Below are 23120 nucleotides of genomic sequence, written 5' to 3'. Positions count from 1 at the left end.
AATTTGCCAGCCAAACTTTTAATCGAACCACTCCATCAACCAATATATTCAAAAGGCAAGAAACATTAAGCGATTAAGTTAAGAGAATGCAGTTATTGCAATGAAGGGCAAGTCAACTGGGCATGAGAATCGAACCTGTAACTTTTGTTTTTAAAGACAATAGCTCTAACTATTGATCCAATCAAGTTTGTTTAATTTTGTAGGGTTTATCTCTATCTTAATAATTATTATCTTAACTACCTTATAAAACATTTAGTCATTCTATTTTCTTTCATTTTTCTCAAAAAAAAAAAAAAATAAAATAAAAAAATTGATCTACCCAAAGTATCATTCTTATTTATTTTATAATTTAAATATCTTAACCTAATATACTTATAATATCCTTAAAAAATTATTTACAACATATATCTCTTAATCTTTAAAATAAATATAACATCTCTTTTATATCATTTACTTTTATATTAATAAACACGCCACCACCGCTGTCGCCACCAACCCATCGTCGCCGTCACCACCACCACCCGTCATCGCCACCATTACCACCACACCGCCAAATCACGGGGCATATGACTATTTCTTTTACCTTATAAAGCATTTAGCTATCCTATTTTATCAAAAAATGAACTTGATCTACCAAAACCATCCATCCGATTTATTTACCAATTTAAATATTTCTATTTAATATACATATAATACCTTTCATAGAATTATTTATAACATATATTCCGCAACCTTTAAATTGGTACTACAATATGTTCTTTTATATCATTTACTTTTATATTAATAACCAAGACACTACCACCGCCGCCACCCTCCGTCGCCACCATCACCGCACCGCCGCATCATGCGGACACATGACTAGTGATTATAATATATATATATATATATATGATTATAATATATGACTAGGCTTAGATGTGGAATACTTACATATTTTTTTTTAACTATAAAATTGATGTGGAAACACTTATTCATTAATCAAAATATTTTAAAAAATTTGTATGTAAAAAGTTACACACTTAATCTTAGATGTAAGACAACCTTATATTCACTTTTATATATATATATATATATATATATATATATATATATATATATATATATATATGTTGCCAGAAAACCTTTTTAATGAATTGAAATCATGCATGGTGCTCTGGAGCTCTTTTTCAATTGGATGAATGCTAATTTATGGATACAGTATATATAGGAGTGAATACTGTGAATTAAGTTAGCTTTAATTGTTGGCGAAGTAAACTCATGACATGTTAGTTTTTGGTTTCTTTGTTGTATTCGTATTTGTAATTATAACTTGTATCTTGCTTATTGAGATAATTCATTTCAAACAAATTAAAGCCAAATACTGATTTAAAAAACACGATATACTATACGGAGTACGTATCATATTAATTATTATTCCGTCTCTAATAATACAAGATTATTGTCATTTGATTTGATATTGGTATATAATTGACATATAGTTGATGATCGATGATGGATGAAATGATTATATAGAGTCAATCAATTACTCCGTCGTCATATATAGTATCTTTAATTTAATTTTAGGAAAGAAAAAGAAAAGGAAAAAAGTAGAAAGAATAAACACATTCGCAGCCGCCTCGAAAAACTATATAAAATAAGATAATGAGAAAAGAAGAGATATGCTCGCGTTTGTTGGCCGATAAAAGCACATGCACTCGACTCCAACTAATTACCTCCACACCTTAATTTGTAGCTACTAGCTACTACTCCATCATCTCTTACTATATCTCTTTCCCTTTCATATATTCTTATTCTTAAATAAAATGAGAATGGTACCAGTACGGTTGAAAGAATTATTCGCCAATAATATGGAGTCATCATCCGGCCGTAGTAACAACAACAATCATAATAAAAGAAAAAAGATATTTTTGACCGCATTTGCCTCCATCCTTTTAGTCTGTGCTTTAATCATCGGCATTGCTGTTGGAGTTGGAAAAAACAACAACTCATCATCATCAGACTCTGCAGCACACTCGATCGTAAAGTCATCATGCAGCAACACATTGTATCCAGAATTATGCTATGCCACTATCAGCAGCCACCCCGATGTTACCAAAAAAGTGAAAACTCAGAAAGACGCCATCCAGGTGGCTGTTGATCTCACCATCACGGCGGTGGAGAAGAGCTACTTCCAGATAAGCAAGCTCTCGGCTACTCGCAAAGGTCTGATCAGCCCGCGCGAGGCCAAGGCCCTCCATGATTGTCTCCAGATGGTTTCCGAAACCTTGGACGAGCTTCATCAAGTGGCCAAAGGCCTCGTACAGTACAATCACACCAGCGTATCCCTCAAGCAACACGCCGACGACCTCAAGACTCTGATGAGTTCCGCCATCACCGACCAAGAAACTTGTCTGGATGGCTTCTCGCACGACGACGCCGACAAGAAAGTCCGTAAGGCGCTAGAGAAGAACGAGAAGAAGGTGGAGAAGATGTGTAGCATTGCCCTCGCCATGATCTGTAACATGACCAACACCGACCTATGGGCCCAGACTAGCAGAAGGAACTTGAAACAAAACATTATTAACGACGACGTTGATGATGCTGCGTCCCGATCGGTGTGGCCGGAATGGTTATCCGCTGGAGACAGGAAGTTGTTGCAGTCGGGGACGGTGACCCCGAACGTGGTGGTAGCAGCAGATGGTAGCGGAAACTACAAGACCGTGTCGGCGGCTGTGGCGGCGGCCCCTTCCAAGAGCAGCACCAGATACGTGATCCGGATCAAATCCGGGGTGTACAGGGAGAATGTGGACGTCCCCAAGTCCAAAACGAACATCATGTTTCTTGGTGATGATAGAAAAAATACAATCATCACCGCCAGCCGGAGTGTTAAAGGAGGAAGCACAACCTTCGAATCTGCCACCGTCGGTACGTACCTTATACTAATATATTACTAGCTACTATCTACGTACGTACAATATGGAGTAATTAATTAAATAAGTTAGATATACATATACTACGTTAGCTAGCAAAGTTTGGTGCGCATTATTATTCACAACAATAACCTCCTTAATTTCTTTTTTTAGTTTGAATGGAATCAATTGTACGTAATGAAACACAACAAATAATGATCTACGTACTCTAATTATTAGTTACTCTACCAAAAGTCTGTCTTCTTCAATACCTACCTAGCTAGCTAGCCAATCAATTGAAGCTAATAATTGATGATCGAATGCAACAACTATACTATAACTTATTTATTAGCTAGTACTATAATATAATTATAATTATATATTTGATATACAAAATTCGGACAATATGTAATAATAATAAAGTATTAGTGGCGGTTAGTAAGAGTTACAAGTTGCAACACGAAATGGACAAATGATAAGGTATAATTCACCTTGCATACCATATTTATATATATATATATATATATATGATGTTTGAGATTCAGATATGCGTCTGATCGAAGAGAATATATGGCCCGTGATCTCCTTTTATCTTCTATCATTATTTTAATGAATTTTGGTCATTCAATCGATATTCGACTAGCTTTTAACCAGAATGCAACATACACATGTTTTAATTAGTTGTGGTTGTTGAAATATTTTGCCTTTTGTTATGTTAAAGTTATGTATCATATGCCTCTTTTTATTTACACTACAAAATTCCACTTAAAGAAACAAAGCCAAACAATCATGTAACGCAATAAAAAAAAAATACTGGCAGAATATACGATGGAATATGTATGTAAAGAAGATACAGGTTTATAAATGATAAAAGTATTAAGTTAAAAAATATATATTCAGAGGAATTGTTAGAATTAAAAAATTAAGCGAGAAAATCTGAAAATATAAATGGAATACAACTCAACTCATGTAAAGCTGCTCCACATTCACTTGTCATGTAGCGTGTCACTTGACCTTTTATTTACTAGAGAAATATTCCCATAAATTAAGGAGCTAATTATTCAATCATACATCCAAGTATTACTAGCACGCTATTATTATGATTGTAATATGGAGTATATGGAGAGTTAGAAACAACTTGATGAATAGTAACATTTACATCTCTCCTTAATTGCTATTTGAAGAGACATGATCTTTAACATTTTTGTGGATTAGAACAAGAACAAACACATTAGAGGTTGATTGGAGTAGTTGGTATAATTGACCTAGCTTATCCTATATAAGTTGTATTACTTTTCTACTTTTTTTACATGTCTTGCACTTGTAACTCAACTAGCTCATTGCTAGTTTTGTTGATCATAAAATCCACTTTTGCTATTCCAAAAAAAGAAAAAAGAAAAAAATAGCACGCTATCTGTATGCATTGTTGGCAGTGACAACGCTTTCATTGTGATGGTAACAGGTTATGAAGATACTTTAAACGATGAGAGTTTAGGTAAAAATTTTTAAAATAGTAAAAAAGAGAAAAAAAACATTCATTAAGACTAAATTATGAGTAGTTATTTTTAAACTTTTCTTTTTTTGTTTATTTCAACAAGATGATATGTGAATATTAGGTTGTTCCTCATCTAAGCTTAGATGGGGAATCTCTTACACACAAATATTTTAGTAGTATTTGTATTTTAAATAAATGATGGGCCCCATGATATTTATGGATTAAAAAAACAAACTGTGAGAGGTTCTCCATCAAAGCTTAGATGGGAGACAACCCCATATTAAGAGAAGTGATTTATACAAGTTTTAGCCATCTACAACAAAAGTACAAGACTTATTGTGCAGTGTACAACTGTATTATGCAGAAATTTGTTGTAGATGGATAAAATTTGTTGTAGAAATATCACTTACCCATATTAACTTTCCGCTTATATAATATAATAAAGATATATTAAATATTAGTTAAAATTTTTAACCTTTAATTTCCAGCCATCGGAAAATTCGAATATCAACAACCAATATTCGTTGTTTATTCCCAATGAACAGGATGTCTTAATTTTAACTTTTAAATTAATAAGAGAATTGATGACCATCCTTTTATTCTAAGTACAATCAGTAGAAAAAGAAATAATATTGTGATTGGCTAGTTGGAAGATCTTGACTAGTCAAGTTGGGATAACTTTAAAGAATCATTTTCCCTCATATAGTCACATCTTGTCTGGTATCTGTTTGTTGTTTTATTTATTTATAAACGAGCATAAAAAATTTATACTTTTAAATACAACTAATATGTTAATGCAACTAATATGTTAATGCACTCTATATAATGAGTCATTAATATATAGCAAATGTATTGTGTTTGTAGTAGATACAGTATATTTTTAGTAACTGACTGAATTGATCAAAAAATGAAGAAGTAGCCAATTAAATTAATACTCCTAATACATGCAGTACGTATAGTAGTAAGTAGTCAAGCAAGCAAGCAAGCATGCAATAATAATTAAATTTGGTTTGGTTACTGATGATGATGCTGATATGTGCAGCGGTTGAAGGGGAAAAGTTTTTGGCAAAGGGGGTAACATTTCAAAACACGGCAGGCGCGTCAAACCACCAAGCCGTGGCACTTCGTGTGGGTTCAGATTTATCTGCTTTCTACCAATGTGACATGCTGGCATACCAAGACACCCTCTACGTCCACAAGAACCGTCAGTTCTACATCAACTGCTTGGTCGCCGGCACGGTCGATTTCATTTTCGGGAATGCTGCCGTGGTGTTCCAGGATTGCGACATTCATGCCCGTCGTCCAAACTCAGGACAGAAGAACATGTTCACGGCACAAGGGCGCACCGACGCTAACCAGAACACCGGGATAGTGATCCAAAAATGCAGGCTGGGTGCCACTTCGGATCTCCAACCGGTGCAAGGAAGTTTTCCGACGTATCTAGGGCGGCCGTGGAAGCAATACTCGAGGACGGTGATCATGCAGTCATCAATAACCAACGTGGTTCACCCGGCGGGATGGTTTGAGTGGGACGGCAACTTTGCACTGGACACTTTGTACTACGGGGAGTACCAGAACACAGGGGCGGGAGCAGGGACATCAGGAAGAGTGAAATGGAAAGGGTTCAAGGTCATCACCAGCTCTTCAGAGGCTCAAGGATTCACCCCTGCCAACTTCATTGGTGGGGCTTCCTGGCTACGCTCTACCGGCTTCCCCTTTTCACTTGGCTTGTAACCTAGCTGCTTGCTGCTATATATATATATTTCCAGTATAATTATCGTTTACGTATATGTCTTGCCCGGTATCGAATAATATTGATGATCTTCAAAGAGCATCTAATTAATTTATTGTGCGGCCGGATTTGTATTCTTTTTAATTAAGTTTGAGTTCAATATTAATTAATTCGTAATCATTAAAGTAAGTATGATTGGTATATACGAGTATATGTTTTTTCTGCACATGTACGTGGAATGAAAATAATTATGAGGTTGAGAATGAGTTAACTAGAGCCCTTTCGGCTTTTACTAATTCTACCAAGAATAAAAATGCGGCATCACTTCATGGGCCGGCCTGACCCGTTCATTGCTAGACTGACGCTAGTTATGTTTAGCTATACTATGGGCTTAAGAAATCAATTGTGAACCGCAATGGGCTTCATCATTTTATCCTTAGTTATTAGGTTTTCCGAAATCAAGTTTAACTCATGTTCAACTATGGCCTCAAAAATCTATCAAAGGGATTAATATTTCAAAATATAAAAAACTTTACACGAATTGTCATAGTGTGTATTGAACTTTAATCCTTCACATTGTATGTAATTAATTTTTAAATCATGTGCATTAATGTATGTATTCGTCCAATAAAAAACTTACAAGGTTGAAAATTTGTTATATACAATGCATAAGCTTTATTCCATGTATAATATAACAATTCATGTAAAGTTATTTACATTTTGAAATACTAATCCCATCATTAAATTGAAACTTTTTAATTTTTGTATTTTAATAAGTGTTTCAATTAAACACAAGATATTTTCATCTTGTTTTATTCCAACGATTGTAATTTCTGATGACTACCAACAAAATGAGATAATAATTAAAAAAAGGTTAATTGCCAAGAAATTGATAATTGATTAAATTTTTCCTAAATAGTAAAAAACTCCCCTACTTTAAAAAAGGTAAGTAATTATTAATTGATATTTATAAGAGAAAATTTATTTCAATTAAAACCTTAAAAATAACTTTTTGTTCACCTATGAACTATTTACGTAAACACATATTTTTTACATGTAAACACAAGGCTATTTTCAAAATATTAAAAAGGAAATTTTTCTATAACATAAACTTTTATTATGTTTCACATGTATTTTAAAAACATTATGATCTAATACATAATTTAAAAGCATTTAAAGTTTTTTATTTTTTTAACAAAAAAATATTTCCGAATGGTAATATGTGTGGGATAGAAGAAGAGACAAAAAAAAAAAAAATTTAAATATAAAATTATTGAGTAATATACAATATCTTGTTATTTTCGATAGGATAAAAAAAGTTATGTCTTGCACAAAAAAGACACAATAAATAAATTTTAAATCTAGTAAGGTTAGATTAGTGGTATCCTTATGTCTTGCAAGGCTGACCGGTCTTTTTTTATCTTTAAATAGATTTTGAAAGCAATCTCTATACATTGTCGTAGTAGAGATAAGGTTGTCTAAATCATAACATCTCTCATACAGTACCATTGACGTATATATTAGAACCTAAAACCCGTAAAAGCCGACACTGATTGCTTACTTAGGATAAATTATTTTTGAAGCGCATTTAATTAACGATAGGCATATAGCGTCGGTTGCATTTGGAGGGTGGCAAAGAAAACATAAATTTATTCGGCCGGATTTCCACTCCTAAAACCCCAAAACATCAACATAAGTCAAACGAACCTTTGAATTTTTTATACTGCGAATTCAAGACGAGGTCTCGATATACTTATAATAACATATTCATATTATCATATATATGATATGATGTTAACATCTCCGTCGTTAGTACGTGATCAGAAAACAACCTTTATATACGTTATTATTATTATTATTATTGTTATTATATATTAATTTTTATTAAATATTTGATGATCAATACTACAGCTTTCAGATTATCAGATATGATGCCTAACTTCTAATGGCAAATGGCAATAATACATGGCGTGGTTATACAACGTCAATAAAAAAAAAACAAAAAACTTTTCACGTAAACGTTATACCGAAAAACATATTAAATTTCTATCTAATTTTGAATATAACTTAACATAACATAAATATCTATTATCAATTTCTAATTTTGTAAAAAAACTTCACAAGTTACTAATATCAATAATTAAAGTTTAATTATATAGTTATTGTTTATTGTATTGTAAAATTATAGAAAATATATGATAATACTCAAAATAATTTCGAATTTTAACAAAATATCCATTTGTATGAAAATTATAAAACTGGTCAAATGTATTGTGATTTGAAACTTTACATAATGTGTTTATAACTGTCCACTACCATTGCCGGAAATTATGGTACGGTTGGGTGCAACCCTTAATCGAACGGTTGCACCGTTAAGGGGGGCTTCGCCCTTCTGGGTCGCCGGCATCGAGACATTTTTAAAGGAGACTGGACAATGGTGTGGATTTGATGGGCGGCGATCCAAGGGATAATGTGGTGGTTTAATACGGTATGAGCGCTAGCCTTACTGCCTTGACGTCGACAGAGGAGGAGGAGCAGAGAGAGAGAGAAAGAAAAATTGTGACTAGATCATAATGATGAGAGTGGTAGTCAGAGATAATGGAGGTGGTGGACATTTATCAACATATTGTGATAAATTTCAAATAACAATGTATTTGATCAATTTTTTGATTTTCACACAAATTTGAGTTTTCAAATAAACATTTCAATATATATATATATATATATATATATACTACATACTTGTAATTATGTTAGTTTCTCTAGACTTTAAAAAACTTATACATACTATATTATTTATCTAGATATCATACATATATACTTGTCATGTAATCGGTTTCAGATAAAATACGAGTAATACTTGATCTTCCAAAATGAATAAGTAGGGTGTAACGAAAGTCGTATGAGATTGATCTACAATAAGTTTTGAAGTGCTATACACGTACTTTTTTAGGATATTTGGTTGATAGACTCGAGTTTGAATTTCTAGTAAAAAAATTAGTTTAGTATAAGAAGAAATATATGCATATACTGTACATAAAAACTTCACATCAATCAATTCTGTGATTAAAAAAGTTAATCAAATTAAGATGGATCTGTTTCGCAATATTTCGATCGCTTGTACCGTTGCACGTATATAAATACCTCCACTGCATTCTATGTATCATCACAATATTTGTGTGTCTGTATATATATATACACATAGATACAGAGATTGTTTCCCGGCCATATATATATATATGGAAGCCTTTCAGTCCTTCAAGGGTTACGGCAAGTTCGATCATGCTAATTACTCCAACGAAGATGATCAAGCTTTCCGTCGCACATCACGTAAGCGGATCATGATTATAATCGTCTCAACCGTCCTCCTCGTTGCTGTTATCATTGGTGCTGTTGCTGGAACCGTGATCCACAAGCAACGTAACGATGATGATAAACACGGGGACACTCAACAAGTAGTGTCATCGGCTCAATCCATAAAAGCCGTGTGTAGCCAGACTCGGTATCCAGATTCGTGTTCCTCCAGCCTAACAGCGATGGATACATCCAAAAACACGACCGACCCGGAGGAATTGTTCAAACTTTCGTTACAAGTGGCGTTGAGTTCCCTGACCGCCTTGTTAATGTCAGCATCCTTGCCAGAGGCTTCAATGATCAACAGCGATAAGGAAGCACTGAAAGTATGCCGGGAAGTGTTCCAAGATGCAGTTGATAACCTCCAGGATTCCCTTTCTTCCATGGATCATCAGGGTACTAATACTAATAATTATTTGTTGTTATCACCAGGGAAGATTGATGACTTGAGAACATGGCTAAGCGCGGCCCTGACCAACCAAGAAACTTGTTTAGATACCCTCCAAGAAATGAATGCGACACCATCCCTTGCCCTACATATCAAGTCTCAAATCCACAACTCCACCCAGTACACAAGCAACAGTTTGGCCATCGTCACTAAAATACTCACCATTCTTGATATCCCCATCCATGGAAGAAGAAGAAAGTTATTGGGTACTACCACTAAAAATGGGCTGATCCCCCCAAGATGGGTTGACCGGCCGAGGAGGTTGCTTCTAGCTGTTCAAGTCGATGATCGGCCTGCTCCAAACGTGACCGTGGCCACGGACGGAAGCGGAGATGTTACCACGATTAATGGGGCCATGGAAATGGTCCCCCAAAAGAGCAACACCAGGTTTGTTATTTACGTCAAGGAAGGGGAGTATTTGGAGAACGTGGTTGTCAACAAATCGTTATGGAATGTCATGGTTTACGGCGATGGCATGGATAAGTCCATTGTTTCCGGCAGCTTAAATAAAGTTGATGGCGTCGCCACTTTTTTCACTGCCACTTTCGGTATATATATACAATATAATTCCTAGCTAGCTCCTAATTAAACAAAAACACTACGTACTAGCTAGCTATACGTCGTACATAAATTATATATAATGATGTGAATAATTTAGTTGAATTAATTTGCATGCATGCATGAAGGTGTATCGGGGAAAGGGTTCATAGCGATGGATATGGGGTTCAAGAACACTGCCGGTGCAATCAAAGAACAGGCGGTGGCGATGAGATCAAGTTCAGATCTTTCAGTGTTCTACAGATGTTCCTTCGATGCGTTTCAAGACACCCTGTATCCTCATAGCAAGCGCCAGTTTTACCGCGACTGTAACATCACCGGCACCGTCGATTTCATATTTGGGGATTCCTCTGTTGTGTTGCAGAACTGTATGATCATGCCACGCCAGCCCCTGCCCAAACAGTTTGTAACAATCACAGCCCAAGGAAAGAAAGACGAAAATGAGAACACGGGCATCTCCATCCAGAAATGTGAGCTGACCCCTTTGGACAATCTTACAGCCCCGACGTACCTGGGCAGGCCATGGAAGGATCATTCAACTACTGTCATTATGCAGTCGAGAATCGGAGGCGGGTTCTTGAACCCGTTGGGTTGGGCAGAGTGGGATCAGGGCGTGGAGCCACCAGCGTCTATATTCTATGCAGAGCACCACAACACTGGGCCGGGATCCGCTGTTGATAAGCGAGTCAACTGGGCAGGTTATAAGCCAAGTCTAACCAACGCAGAGGCAGCTAGATTCAATGTGAGGTCTTTCATAGGTGGCTCAGCGTGGTTACCCCAGACAGATGTTACGTTTGACTCAACCTAATTAAAATATACATTGCAACAAACAAGTTTTCGTTGTTTGATTTTATTCTTGTTTTATGTATCATACAGTACTATATATACACACAATTTCATTTCTTCATTCAAATCTGTGATATGCAAGCAAACATTCAAATCTCTACCTGTATATTTACTTATTCCGATTGATAATTAACTAAAAGTCAGTCTGATAGTAAGCAAACATGCAAATTATGTAAACCGTTAACTAATTACTTGTAGCTTTGTATACCAGAAGAATTACGGAGTATTATTTTAGAAAAGTCAAATATATATATATATATATATTACTTCGCATAAGTGTATTTATATTACTCGTAGCAAATTGAAACAAGAGCAATTTAAAATAGGAAGCAATTAAAGAAGGAAGCTAAACTAGAAATAGGAAGAGTTGTGCAAAGGGAAATGATATTTCTACAACACATTTGAGCCATTTACAATAATACATGCATTATGCAGTTGTATTCTGTGCATAAAAATTTGTATATTTGTTGTAGATGGTCAAATTCAGTGGTAGAAATATCACTTTCTTTGTGCAAAGCCCCAAGCCCAATCAACCACGCCATCCGACATTATTATTATTATTTAGTTTTTATTTTTTTAATAAGGATTTCATCCGGCGTTATTACTATTATTATTAATTTTTTTATTATTATTTTTATCATCATTTGGGAGATGGTAAATAGAGACTTCAGGGCTAACGACTACCCTTAACACATAGTTAGGCCGGTGGTTATAACAACTTTGTCCTTGTGTCCTTTGACGTGGAAAAGTTGGACGCCATTGACAGAAAACGTCCTTGAGCTTGCGTCTGGCCAAAACTTCTCCTACAATAAGTTGGAGGGCGACGAAAAAGAAGAAGCTAGGCAGCGTGCAATGTTTGTGAATTTTAAATTCAAACGGATTTTTTTTTACTATAAAACACAACCAAATTAATACCATTCACCAATTTTACTATCACCTTCAAAAACCTCATATACCCACTCAACCTAATGACTGTACATAGACCATAAATGACACTTTTCCAGGTCAAAAACTTGATGCAGGTTCACAGGCTAAACGACTCCATCATCCAAGGTGAGTTATCGGCAATGATGAGGAAACTAGTGGCACGTTCAGAAGGACGGCTAGAAGCAAGAAATAGATACGATTCGAGCGTCGGTGATCAAATGTGTTGGGTGTTGCTACTTTCACATATCGGATATCTAATGTGTATATATAATAATTTTATATAGGAGAAAAATGTAATTTCTGTTTTAATATAACTAAATTAATCATTTCCCCTTTGTTTATAATAAAATTGTTTTGAAGAAATGTAAAGTACAAGGAGGGTATTAGGAAATAGATGAGGATACAATTTGGAAACGTACGGAGCGCGAATCAGTTTGAATCGGGTCTGTCGGGATGTTACGTACTTTTGAAAGAAAAGCGCGCATTTCATTTGATGTGTTTGTTGGTGGCTGACATATATAGATATATATTTCTTCTCCAAATGCGGAAATTTGTAGGTGAAAGAACAAAAAGGTTGATCAACAACAACAACGTTGCTGCTTCGATCTGGAAACTGAATCCTTACCATCCACCCACATCACTTTCTTGTTGTTGTTGTTTAGATACATATCCTCCTCCATTTTCAGCCTTTCGTCGTTACACAATTATGGCTTCGAATTCTGCAATGCCGCCCCCTGTTACCGCTCAATCCCTCAATCCTAAGGTTTCCTTTCCGTCTTAATCATTATTATTATTAATTATATATATGGATATTCTTACAGTTTAAGGGAACTAGACTCACATTGGTTGAATTTCCTTATTTCCATATACATGCATACAAAATTAAATGATTAGTAATGTAAATAACGATACGATCTGTATGTTCAAAACCAAGATGCATACATATATATATTGTGGATCCTTCCATTGGAGTATATACCTACGTACGTAGAGTAATTTACATGCGATCAAGCCATGTCATCATATCAAAGTTTCCATATGATATATATATATATATTATTTCTTTGATCGATCTTTATTAATTTCCAGGTATTGAAATGTGAATACGCTGTTCGTGGTGAAATTGTCTCTATTGCTCAGGTAATAAATTAATAATTAAATCAACAAGATCGATGACATCTTTTTTAATTTAATGTTTGCTCTAATTAATTAATTATCACAGAAATTGCAGCAAGACTTGCAAGCAAATCCAGGTTCCCATCCTTTTAAGGAGGTATATACATCTATCTTAAATTCTTCAAAACCACATCTCTTACGATGTTAAATAATTGAACACGCTAGCTTAATTAGCTTGTACGGTATCTATGCATGGACTAACTTTTATTGAAACTCTGTTAAATGAAAAATGTCACTGAATTTTTTTTTTTAGTTTCATTGGGTTGGAATATTTGGATAGTTTTTTTTTTAATAGGTTGATATTTTACATATATGTCATTCTTCAGTGACTTTTTTTTGTTTTAGCAATTTTGACTTTGACCCCTTATTACTAGTTATTTCATGTTAAATTTTTCATAATTGATCACTAAAAAAGCTTTTAAAAAAAAATTCTTTCCACGGTAGAGGTTTTTGATAATAGCTTTTTATGTGTGAAAAGTAAGAGATTAATTAACTTAGGTGCAGTGGTAAGAAAAAAAAGAGTCATAAAGGCTATAATCACTATTAATGTGGATGCTCTAAATAATAATACTCGATCCGCAGCTGCTCTTTCTTCTTCTTCTTCTTCACCGCTGACTTAATTTGCTCTAAAACTTGGCAGATACTCTATTGTAATATTGGGAATCCTCAATCTCTTGGTCAAAAGCCTATAACTTTCTTTCGAGAGGTTGGAATGCCTGCCTGCAACTTAATTAGTTTACTGTGAAGACAAGTACTTAACCATATACCAAGTGGCACTATGTGCGTACTCATATAATGTGTTATCTTAATTAATTGTGTTAGGTCCTTTCACTATGTGACCATCCTGCCTTATTGGACAAGACTGAAACTAGCAGTTTGTACAGGTATAAATTGATAGTAGTATTAGTTTGTTCTTGTTAAAATCTAGTTTTGTTGGAGCCTAGCTCCTTAATTAGATCAGTAGGCACCTAATTACCTGCTGACTTCTTCCAGTGCGGATTCAATAAAGCGTGCATCTACAATTCTAGATCAAATGCCTGGAAGAGCTACCGGTGCATATAGTCACAGTCAGGTAAAGTACACACACCTTATTTTTACGTACATTAACCTCACGCATGTTAATTTTAGGTAATTAAAATGGGACATCAATTGATGCTCAAATATATATAGTCCCTGGGGTGGAGTAGCATAATTTACCTTGTCATGTTAACATCAGGGCATCAAGGGATTACGTGATACCATTGCTACTGGTATCGAAGTTCGTGATGGTTTTCCTGTTGATCCAAACGATATCTTCTTAACTGATGGTGCAAGTCCAGGGGTAATATATATATATATATATATATATATATATATATATATATATATTCTTGTTTTTTGTTATCATATTGTTTGTTTTTGAAAGTATAAGAGCAGGTCGAACTTATCAACTCTTTTGTATTCCTTTCCAGGTCCATATGATGATGCAGTTACTAATTAGATCAGAGAACGATGGAATTTTATGTCCTATTCCGCAGTACCCTCTTTACTCTGCTTCCATAGCCCTTCATGGTGGCACTCTTGTAAGTAGTTTTTTTTGTATACTGTCTGTCACAACTGTATCTGGAATTGGGGTTTTGATTTAACTATAGAAAACTTATGTGTTTACAATATATTCATTGTCCTGAAACTATTGACAGCACCCCTTTTCTTTCAGGTGCGTTATTATCTTGATGAAGCAACGGGATGGGGACTGGAGATATCTGAACTCAAGAAGCAATTGGAAGCTGCCAGACAGAAGGGTATTACTGTTAGGGCCTTGGTTGTAATCAATCCAGGGAACCCAACAGGGCAGGTACATATTAGTTTTTGCTGCAATATGTGTTGTGTTTTCTTCACCACAAATCATTTGTTCCTTCCAGGTTTGACGCTATTCACTCTTTTATAGGTTCTTGCTGAGGAAAACCAACGACAAATTGTGGACTTCTGCAAGAAAGAGGGTTTGGTTCTTCTAGCAGATGAGGTAAACAAAAAAATTCTTCAAGATCTCATGCATTTCATGGATACCGACTTTAGTACGTGTTTGGGGATTAGAAGTTCAATTAAGATGAATTAGGCCCTTAACCTTACACTCTTCTGTAGTTAGATCACCCTTAAAATACAGTCTGTTCTAGACTGTCTGACGTCAACAAACACTCTTTTGATGATAGTCATGGAACTTTTGCAGGTATACCAGGAAAATATATATGCACCTGACAAAAAATTCAACTCGTTTAAGAAAATCTGTCGTTCTATGGGATATGGTGACAAGGATATACCTTTGGTTTCTTTTCAGTCGGTGTCTAAAGGTACATTTGTTTGCAAACACATTTGCAGATTGTTGAAACAAAAGAAGAAAGTATTGTAAGTTTTGGTTGCTTCAGGATATCATGGTGAGTGTGGAAAAAGAGGTGGTTATATGGAGGTAACTGGTTTTGGTCCCGAGGTCAGGGAACAGTTTTACAAGGTGGCATCCGTGAACCTTTGTTCAAATATTTCTGGTCAAATTCTTGCAAGCCTTGTCATGAGCCCTCCAAAGGTCTCTCTATCTCTCTTTCTGTTTATATTTATGCAAATATTCATATACATGCACAATAGTAAGAGACGTATAATCTATTGATGGTGGATATATATATATATATACACATATATCTCAACATGTGTGCAGGTTGGAGATGAATCCTACAATGCCTATATGGCTGAGAGAAATGGAATCCTGGAATCGCTTGCAAGACGTGCTAAGGTTAGTTTTGGATATACAGCAGAAGTTTGATGAAATATGTTGAGTTTTCAATTTTAAGGAAATATAACATACACTATTACCACACATTTTTCCCAAGTGGGACTAGAACACACAACCTCTTGGTTGGTGAGTCACCTGGCTGAATGATAAACCACGGCTATTAGGTTGAAGTATGTTACGAATGGCACACTATCACCTTGTCGGGCTTGGAATTGAATTTTTGTCTTCTCAATGGTCCTTTCTGATATTACCGTCTTTTAACATCATTGGAAGTTGGAATGATACATTGTTTATAGTAATTATAACCCTTTGCAATCTACAATGTGCAACAATAGACTTTGGAAGATGCATTCAACAGCTTAGAGGGCGTTACCTGCAACAAAGCAGAGGGCGCCATGTACCTTTTCCCACGCATTCAACTGCCAAAGAAAGCAATAAAAGCAGCAGAAGAAGCTAAAAAAGCAGCAGATGCATATTATGCTATCCGTCTTCTTAATGCCACAGGTGTTGTTGTGGTTCCTGGTAGTGGTTTTGGTCAGGTAAAAAATTACGGGACAACATTGCCTGCCATCCCAATTCATTTTCTTTAGCATTAATTGATGGTGGTTATGTGTAAGAGTTCAACTGATGGAGGGTCATTATATTGCTGGCAGGTCCCAGGAACATGGCATTTTAGGTGCACAATATTGCCTCAAGAGGACAAGATTCCAGCCATAGTTTCACGGTTGACAGATTTCCACAAGAAGTTCATGGACGAATTCCGTGATTAGATGGTGTTCTTATCACTTGTTTCTTTTCTCTTTCTATTTATGTGCATAAAGATGGCCTTCAGAGCAAAGTTGTAAATAAATTTTTAGCTGTATTATAAGTATCGGCAATGTTGTTTTATAATGTAAAGGCCATGCCCGGTTTTGGGTGTCTATAAATGAATTAAAAATATTCGTGGGCTTTTCTTTCTTCTAAACAGGCTTTTTTGGTGACATGCACAAAAGACTCATATAATAACTTAGTAAGATTTCTAAAAAATCTATCAGATAACAAGCAGAATATTATCACGTACAGTATTATTTTTCATTAAAAGAACCTGCATATTATACAGTAGACCGGACTAAATTAAGGAAAACGATGAAATGCAGATTCTTCTAATGCCACCTTGAACAGTCACAAGCAACACGTAATGAAATGGTAGACTACGAATTTGCATGCATCATACAACATAATCTCATACATTCTTAAAAAATCCAGATAGGATGAGTGCACATCTAACCAACAAACTACTTGGTTTCTGGAAAGTAGAACCATTCTATAAACTTTAATTCCATGATTTTGTCAGAACATAAAAAAGGATCTTGTGTCCAAATACCATACTCGAATAAAGTCAGAATAAAGACCTTAAGAAGATAGTACTAAATACATGTTGAAAACCAAATGAAGACCATCCTGCAACTCGTCGATAGGACTTCCTTTTCATAGGCGACTAATAACAGCTTCAACCTCAGCCGGGGTGTACAAGTGATAAGTAGGAGCAACCTTTGCAATATCCATAATATTGGGAGTTACCTACACGTACTCAAAACAAATGCCCGTAAAGATCTTACCTGCTAATAAATCACAATCAAAATTGCAATAGGAGCCAATAAACTAAGTGTATTTAGCGTTAGGACAAAGCAAACTCAAAACTAAACTAAACGTAACACATCATAAAGCATGATAGGGCCAAAATATCAAATGGTTCTAGCAAGTCAAGAATTTGATTCACAATAGACTTGATGACACTATTTCGTAGCATACAACCATTTCCATGAGCTCCGTGGACTGGTTGGCACAGTAGGTGCCTGATACCTAGTCAAAGTATAAAGAAAGAAAAGAAGACCTTGACAGCTTTTGAAAGTCAAAACATGTGCAAAATAGAAAAATTGACCTTTTCTTCCATGACTTGCTTCAAGATGGAAAGAGCAATTGTTTCAGCTTCTTTAATTTAGTGTCAAGTCCTGCAAACATCCACATAATACAATCACATAAGTACATAAGTAATTGCACACTTTATGAGACCTTGTTATATTGCTCCTGCAAAGAGCTGTCAGCACCTTCAGAGCCCGAGCCTATAGCTTTTCCATTGCGTGCATTGCCAATTAAAAAGTGCCTGATGGATCCGTATAATATCTGTGCATATGTAAAAGACTCGTTATTTATCCTAACAAATCCTACATACTCATTCACTTAGACAACAGAAATTGGCCATATCGCTTATCAAAATGAAAAATAAAAAGAGCTTCCACGTGAAAGAAAAACTTCAATACGTACACAGACTTCTTCATTTTCTGAAGAGCTCACGTGCCTTAAGCAAGTACTGCTATAGACTCAATGAGCCAAATTAGAACAATCTAATCGAAATGAAGAGATAAACCGAAAAGAAGGCACTTACAGGCTGGGACCATTTTCATCATGGCCTGCAATAAGAAGAGATACCCCAAAAGGTCGAGACTGGAAAAAGGTAGAAAAATTAAGATATCAGTGATGACGGTCAGTCTGTAAAAAAATGCAACTAAAACATACTATCACCATTGCCATTTCCAAATCACCTATTTGATATTTTGCACTATAGCAATGCTAGCTCAATGTTATCAATAAACATGCAGAAAGAGGCGATCATAGAAGATTATTAACAAAGGATGTATGTATATATATATAGAGATGGGAAAAAAAGGTGATTTTTAATTATTTTTTATCTACCTTGTTTTATTTCCACTTTAATTTTTTTTTAATAAAAAACTCATTCCAAAAATAAAATAATAAAAAAAATATCCTACACATGTGTAAATTGTATATCTTATAACTTAAAATGTCATATGTCAAGTTCTGGTTGGGTGAAAAACCTTCTTTCCTTAAGCACTAATAACTAAACCAGTAGTTTCATTCCTAGCCTATTCCAAACCTATCTGAACCTCTCTTTTACTCGCGACCTAGTCTCATTTATTTCCTCATTTGTTTTGATTTTTCATTAAATAAAAAAAAATCTTTAAATATATTTATTTTATGAAAACATTTTTATATATATTCATTCACCAGATTAGAAAATCCCATATTTATTTATTTGTTTAATCAAGTTCAAATTTTCAATCTATTTTTGAATGGATCCTACACTAATATTAAACTCCCTTCATTCAATAATATTCCCATCTTCATAAACCTAAGAATGCTGAGAAATTATTAAGGTTGTGATTCTAACTTAGTTATTTATTATTGATTTTATAAGAATTTGAAATTTCAAATGTTCTAATCATATTATAAGCTTTGAAAAAATAGTAAGAGTATATATGATGAAAACCTAGGAAAACCTATGATTTTAAAATGATGAAACTAAATGTTTGAGTCATACCTAGTAAACATGATAGAGGCCGATGGTAAGTCACCTGAGTCTCAACGCGGGCATGCTCAACGAGTGTGCGGGCATCTGCAATTAATCCACTCATGGCACACCCGATGTGCTCATCGATTTCCATAATTTTCTCAACACTACTAGGCTCCTGCAGCAGCATATAATATGTGTGTAGCATTAATATAAGTAACTCGATAATGTGAGAGAATGACGTGACATGGCGATATATCCGGCACCGTCAATGATATAAATGATCAAAAAAAGAAGTACGTGTAAACTAGCTTCGTCTGAACTGTAAACTGACCTGGGTCAGTCAAACTAAGTTACACATACAGCATTGCGAGATAAGTAAATTCACAAGTGAGGTAATCTCAAGGTAAGTGCAAGAAAGCTATATAGACTTGGGGGAAGAAAATGATTATTTCTTTAACGGATTGAAAACAGAATCAGGGAATATTAGTTTAGAAGAAGGTCATTAGGTAGATTGAACGTGTTAAGCAAGAAACATGAACATCACCTGCTATACGCAGGCAGAATGTAACTGTAGAAAAAAGGTTGATCATTATCTAACTGCAATATATATATATATATATAGGGGTTGGGTATTGTAAAATAATTATTAAAGTAAAATAAATAAGACAAGATCTTGATCCTTAGATCATGATTAGATTGATGCATGAAGATTCACAAAACAATTGATACAAAACGAATTTAATGATGCACGGTGATTTATATATATTATATCTATATTATATTATAAAGCAAATTTGTCTAGATTTTAAGTTTCAACATTTACTTTCCTAAAATGTCTCTCTATCTATTCTATATTTACCTAAAATAACTATAATACCCTTTCTCTCTTCTTAATTTTCAACCAATCATTTTTTTCTCTCCTACATAAATCATTTATTTTTCCAGTTCATTCAAAATATTTTATCTCAAAAACCGTACATCGATAATTTATAAAAAAATATATGGGTGTTCTTAAAATTTCATGCTCTTTCATTAGAGATGTCATTCGATATACTTTCGACAAATTTTTAAATCCGATGGTGGAACCCGTACGGTTAAGGCATTTGGCTATCACACTTTATGATCTATCACCCAATCGTCTCACCGCTGCAACGTGCGGATACTTACTCTCGTTATAAATCAAATTCTCCTTTTCTAAATTTTAAGTTTCAAACACTTTCCCCAAATGCCCCTTTATCTATTTTATATTTACCTAAAATAACTATAATACTCCTTCTCTCTCCTTAAATCTCAACCAATCATTTTGTTTCTCTATCCTCCATAAATCATTTATTCCTCCAATTCATTCAAAATCTTTTATCTCAAAAACCATACATCGATAAATTATAAAAACTATATGGGTGTTCTTAAAATTTCATGCTCTTTCATTAGAGATGTCATTCGATATACTTTTGACGAATTTTTAAATCCGAGGGCAGAACCCGTACGGTTAAGGCATTTGACTATCACACTCTATGACCTATCACACTTTATGACCTATCACCCCACCATCTCACCGGCACAACGCACGGGTTTATACTCGTATATATATATAGCAATAATAATAAAATGAACAACCCCCTTGGGCATATTTATTAAGTACCACTAGTAAGTAGTATATGATATTTAAAACACACAAAGTAAAAATAATAAAAAAAAAATACGAGTAATAAAATTGAAGAATTGGGTGGGTTTAAATTTGAGGGAAGGGATCAATCAGAATGCGTTTTAATTATTACACCTCACCTCATTAAAAACATCTTCTCCTTTTCTTCTTCGGTTGATTTTTAATGAATGGAGGGATAGATCTCTGCAAATGAGCAACTATTAATTAAGTACTACTACTCCTAAAATCTTACATACAAATATATATATATATATATATATAGGAATTAGAAAATAAAATAAAACATTAAACATATATCATATCAATCAAATAGAGGAATCAAAAGGAAGGTAGGTGGTTTGGGGGTACCTTATTAGTATTGTTATTATTTTGGTGATGTGAGAGTGTAGAGATTTATCAATAATGTGGTATCAAAACCCCCCGTCATCTTCTTAGTCTTCTTCTTCTCCTTCAAGCAAGCAACCTAGGTCGCTCCTAGCCGATTCGGTTCCGTTTGATACCCAACCCAATTAAAATTATTTGTCTGGTACCAAACTCATACAAAATTGATATAAAATGAATTTTTTTTTTTAAATAAAAAATTAAACTTTAATTTAAACTTGGAAAGTTTTAATAAGAACTCCTATGATCTGTGTTTGATATTATTTTTTGAGTATAAGAACGACAATGGGTCAGGTTCGGAGGTCTGACAATTGAAAAGGAGAACGGTCTTTTCTTGTCTATCTTCCATTTCGGTGACTCGGAAACATATTCTCTTCCACTAACCTCTTAGGGCACGTTTGGTTCATGGAATTTGGAAGGATTTTGATGGAATTGGAATCTAATTCCATTCTATTTCATGTTTGGTTACAAATATTGAAAGGAATTCAATTCATAAGGAATGTTAAGATTACCTCATTCTGAATCTGATTCTTTAGGTAAATGTGATGGATTTTAATTCCATCAAAAGCTTAAGCTAAAAATACCACATTAACCTTCCAAGTATCATCTTCCTCAAACCTTCTCCACATCTACAACTCCAACTTCTAGTCCGCCACCACCACCACCTAAGCCAGCCGGACATCCACCGCCACCCACCCAGCCAAACAACCACCGCTACCCATCAAGCCGAACAACCACAGCCACCCACCCAGCTGGAAACAACAACAGTCACCTACACAACCGGAAACAGCCACCGCTACTACAAGCCGGAAACAACCACCACCCAAGCGGAAATAACCCCTGCCACCCACCCAACCGCTATTTGGACGATTGTTGCCTGTTGGTGTGTGTTAGCCGGAAAAGGACGGAAGCAATAGAATTGATGGAGTGTGTCTCCAATTAAAAAAAAGGAACGAAAAAGTGATGTCTGCGATTAGCAATGGGAAAAGGGAAAGTGATGTCTCTGTTTCTTTTTATCTAGAAGAAAGGAAATGAATATGATGTCTACTTTCTTTTTTTTCTTTAAAGAAACACTATTCTTAACGGATTAACATATAAAGAAATGGTAGATATGTCATTTTAAGGATTTTGTCAAAACATTCCTTAATACATTTTACTAACCAAACAAAATAGATCGAATTTAATTTCATTTCATCAAATTCTATTCCATTGAAAAACATTCTGTGAACCAAACGCAACCTTAGTACCATACCTGAACCAGATAAGGAAAATGTTACCAGATATCTACCGGATACCTTATCAGGAACTCCGTCGGAGATAAAAAAAATTGCCCAATGCCCGAAATCCAAAACTCGAGCTGATAAGTGAATTGTGTTCCAAGATCTATTATACCTATTCAAGAGAATTTTAATTAGAGGAGCTGCCCACTACTGTTTTCTACGGGTTTTAGACCCCAAATACTTCAACAATGTATGGGGACTTTAACATCTACTAAAATAAAGAGCTTGCTTCTAGGTTTTACCTAAGAGTTAAGTT

At 34.7% G+C, this 23120-nt stretch overlaps 4 protein-coding genes across 4 annotated transcripts; 3 read left to right on the top strand and 1 right to left on the bottom strand.

Moving 5' to 3' along the window:
- Nucleotides 1-1665: 1665 nt before the first annotated feature.
- Nucleotides 1666-6281, top strand: LOC122586579 (pectinesterase-like). Its single transcript, XM_043758559.1, has 2 exons — nt 1666-2904; nt 5426-6281. Exons 1-2 carry the CDS (start codon nt 1803-1805, stop codon nt 6115-6117), a joined length of 1794 nt encoding a protein of 597 aa, XP_043614494.1. The 5' UTR covers nt 1666-1802; the 3' UTR covers nt 6118-6281.
- A 3073-nt stretch (nt 6282-9354) lies between these two features.
- On the top strand, nt 9355-11283 carry LOC122586389 (pectinesterase 3-like). The gene is made up of 2 exons (XM_043758383.1): nt 9355-10465; nt 10604-11283. The coding sequence occupies exons 1-2, from the start codon at nt 9355-9357 to the stop codon at nt 11281-11283; spliced, it is 1791 nt and encodes a 596-aa protein (XP_043614318.1).
- A 1647-nt stretch (nt 11284-12930) lies between these two features.
- Nucleotides 12931-16981, top strand: LOC122589396 (alanine aminotransferase 2, mitochondrial-like). The gene is made up of 15 exons (XM_043761690.1): nt 12931-13011; nt 13338-13388; nt 13471-13521; nt 14065-14130; nt 14247-14308; nt 14418-14496; nt 14641-14745; nt 14876-14986; nt 15121-15258; nt 15352-15426; nt 15631-15751; nt 15827-15981; nt 16111-16185; nt 16521-16724; nt 16839-16981. The coding sequence occupies exons 1-15, from the start codon at nt 12955-12957 to the stop codon at nt 16953-16955; spliced, it is 1467 nt and encodes a 488-aa protein (XP_043617625.1). The 5' UTR covers nt 12931-12954; the 3' UTR covers nt 16956-16981.
- Nucleotides 16982-17382: 401 nt separating this feature from the next.
- Nucleotides 17383-22621, bottom strand: LOC122589666 (proteasome subunit alpha type-5-like). Its single transcript, XM_043761982.1, has 8 exons — nt 22097-22621; nt 21323-21386; nt 19599-19712; nt 18611-18669; nt 18490-18538; nt 18273-18348; nt 18107-18176; nt 17383-17745 (listed from the first exon to the last, which is right to left on the bottom strand). The coding sequence occupies exons 1-7, from the start codon at nt 22099-22101 to the stop codon at nt 18127-18129; spliced, it is 417 nt and encodes a 138-aa protein (XP_043617917.1). The 5' UTR covers nt 22102-22621; the 3' UTR covers nt 17383-17745; nt 18107-18126.
- Nucleotides 22622-23120: the final 499 nt, after the last annotated feature.

This window comes from Erigeron canadensis, chromosome 2 (genome assembly GCF_010389155.1).
Source record: "Erigeron canadensis isolate Cc75 chromosome 2, C_canadensis_v1, whole genome shotgun sequence".
NCBI classification, from domain to species: domain Eukaryota; kingdom Viridiplantae; phylum Streptophyta; class Magnoliopsida; order Asterales; family Asteraceae; genus Erigeron; species Erigeron canadensis.
This window is presented reverse-complemented; position numbering and strand designations above follow the sequence as displayed.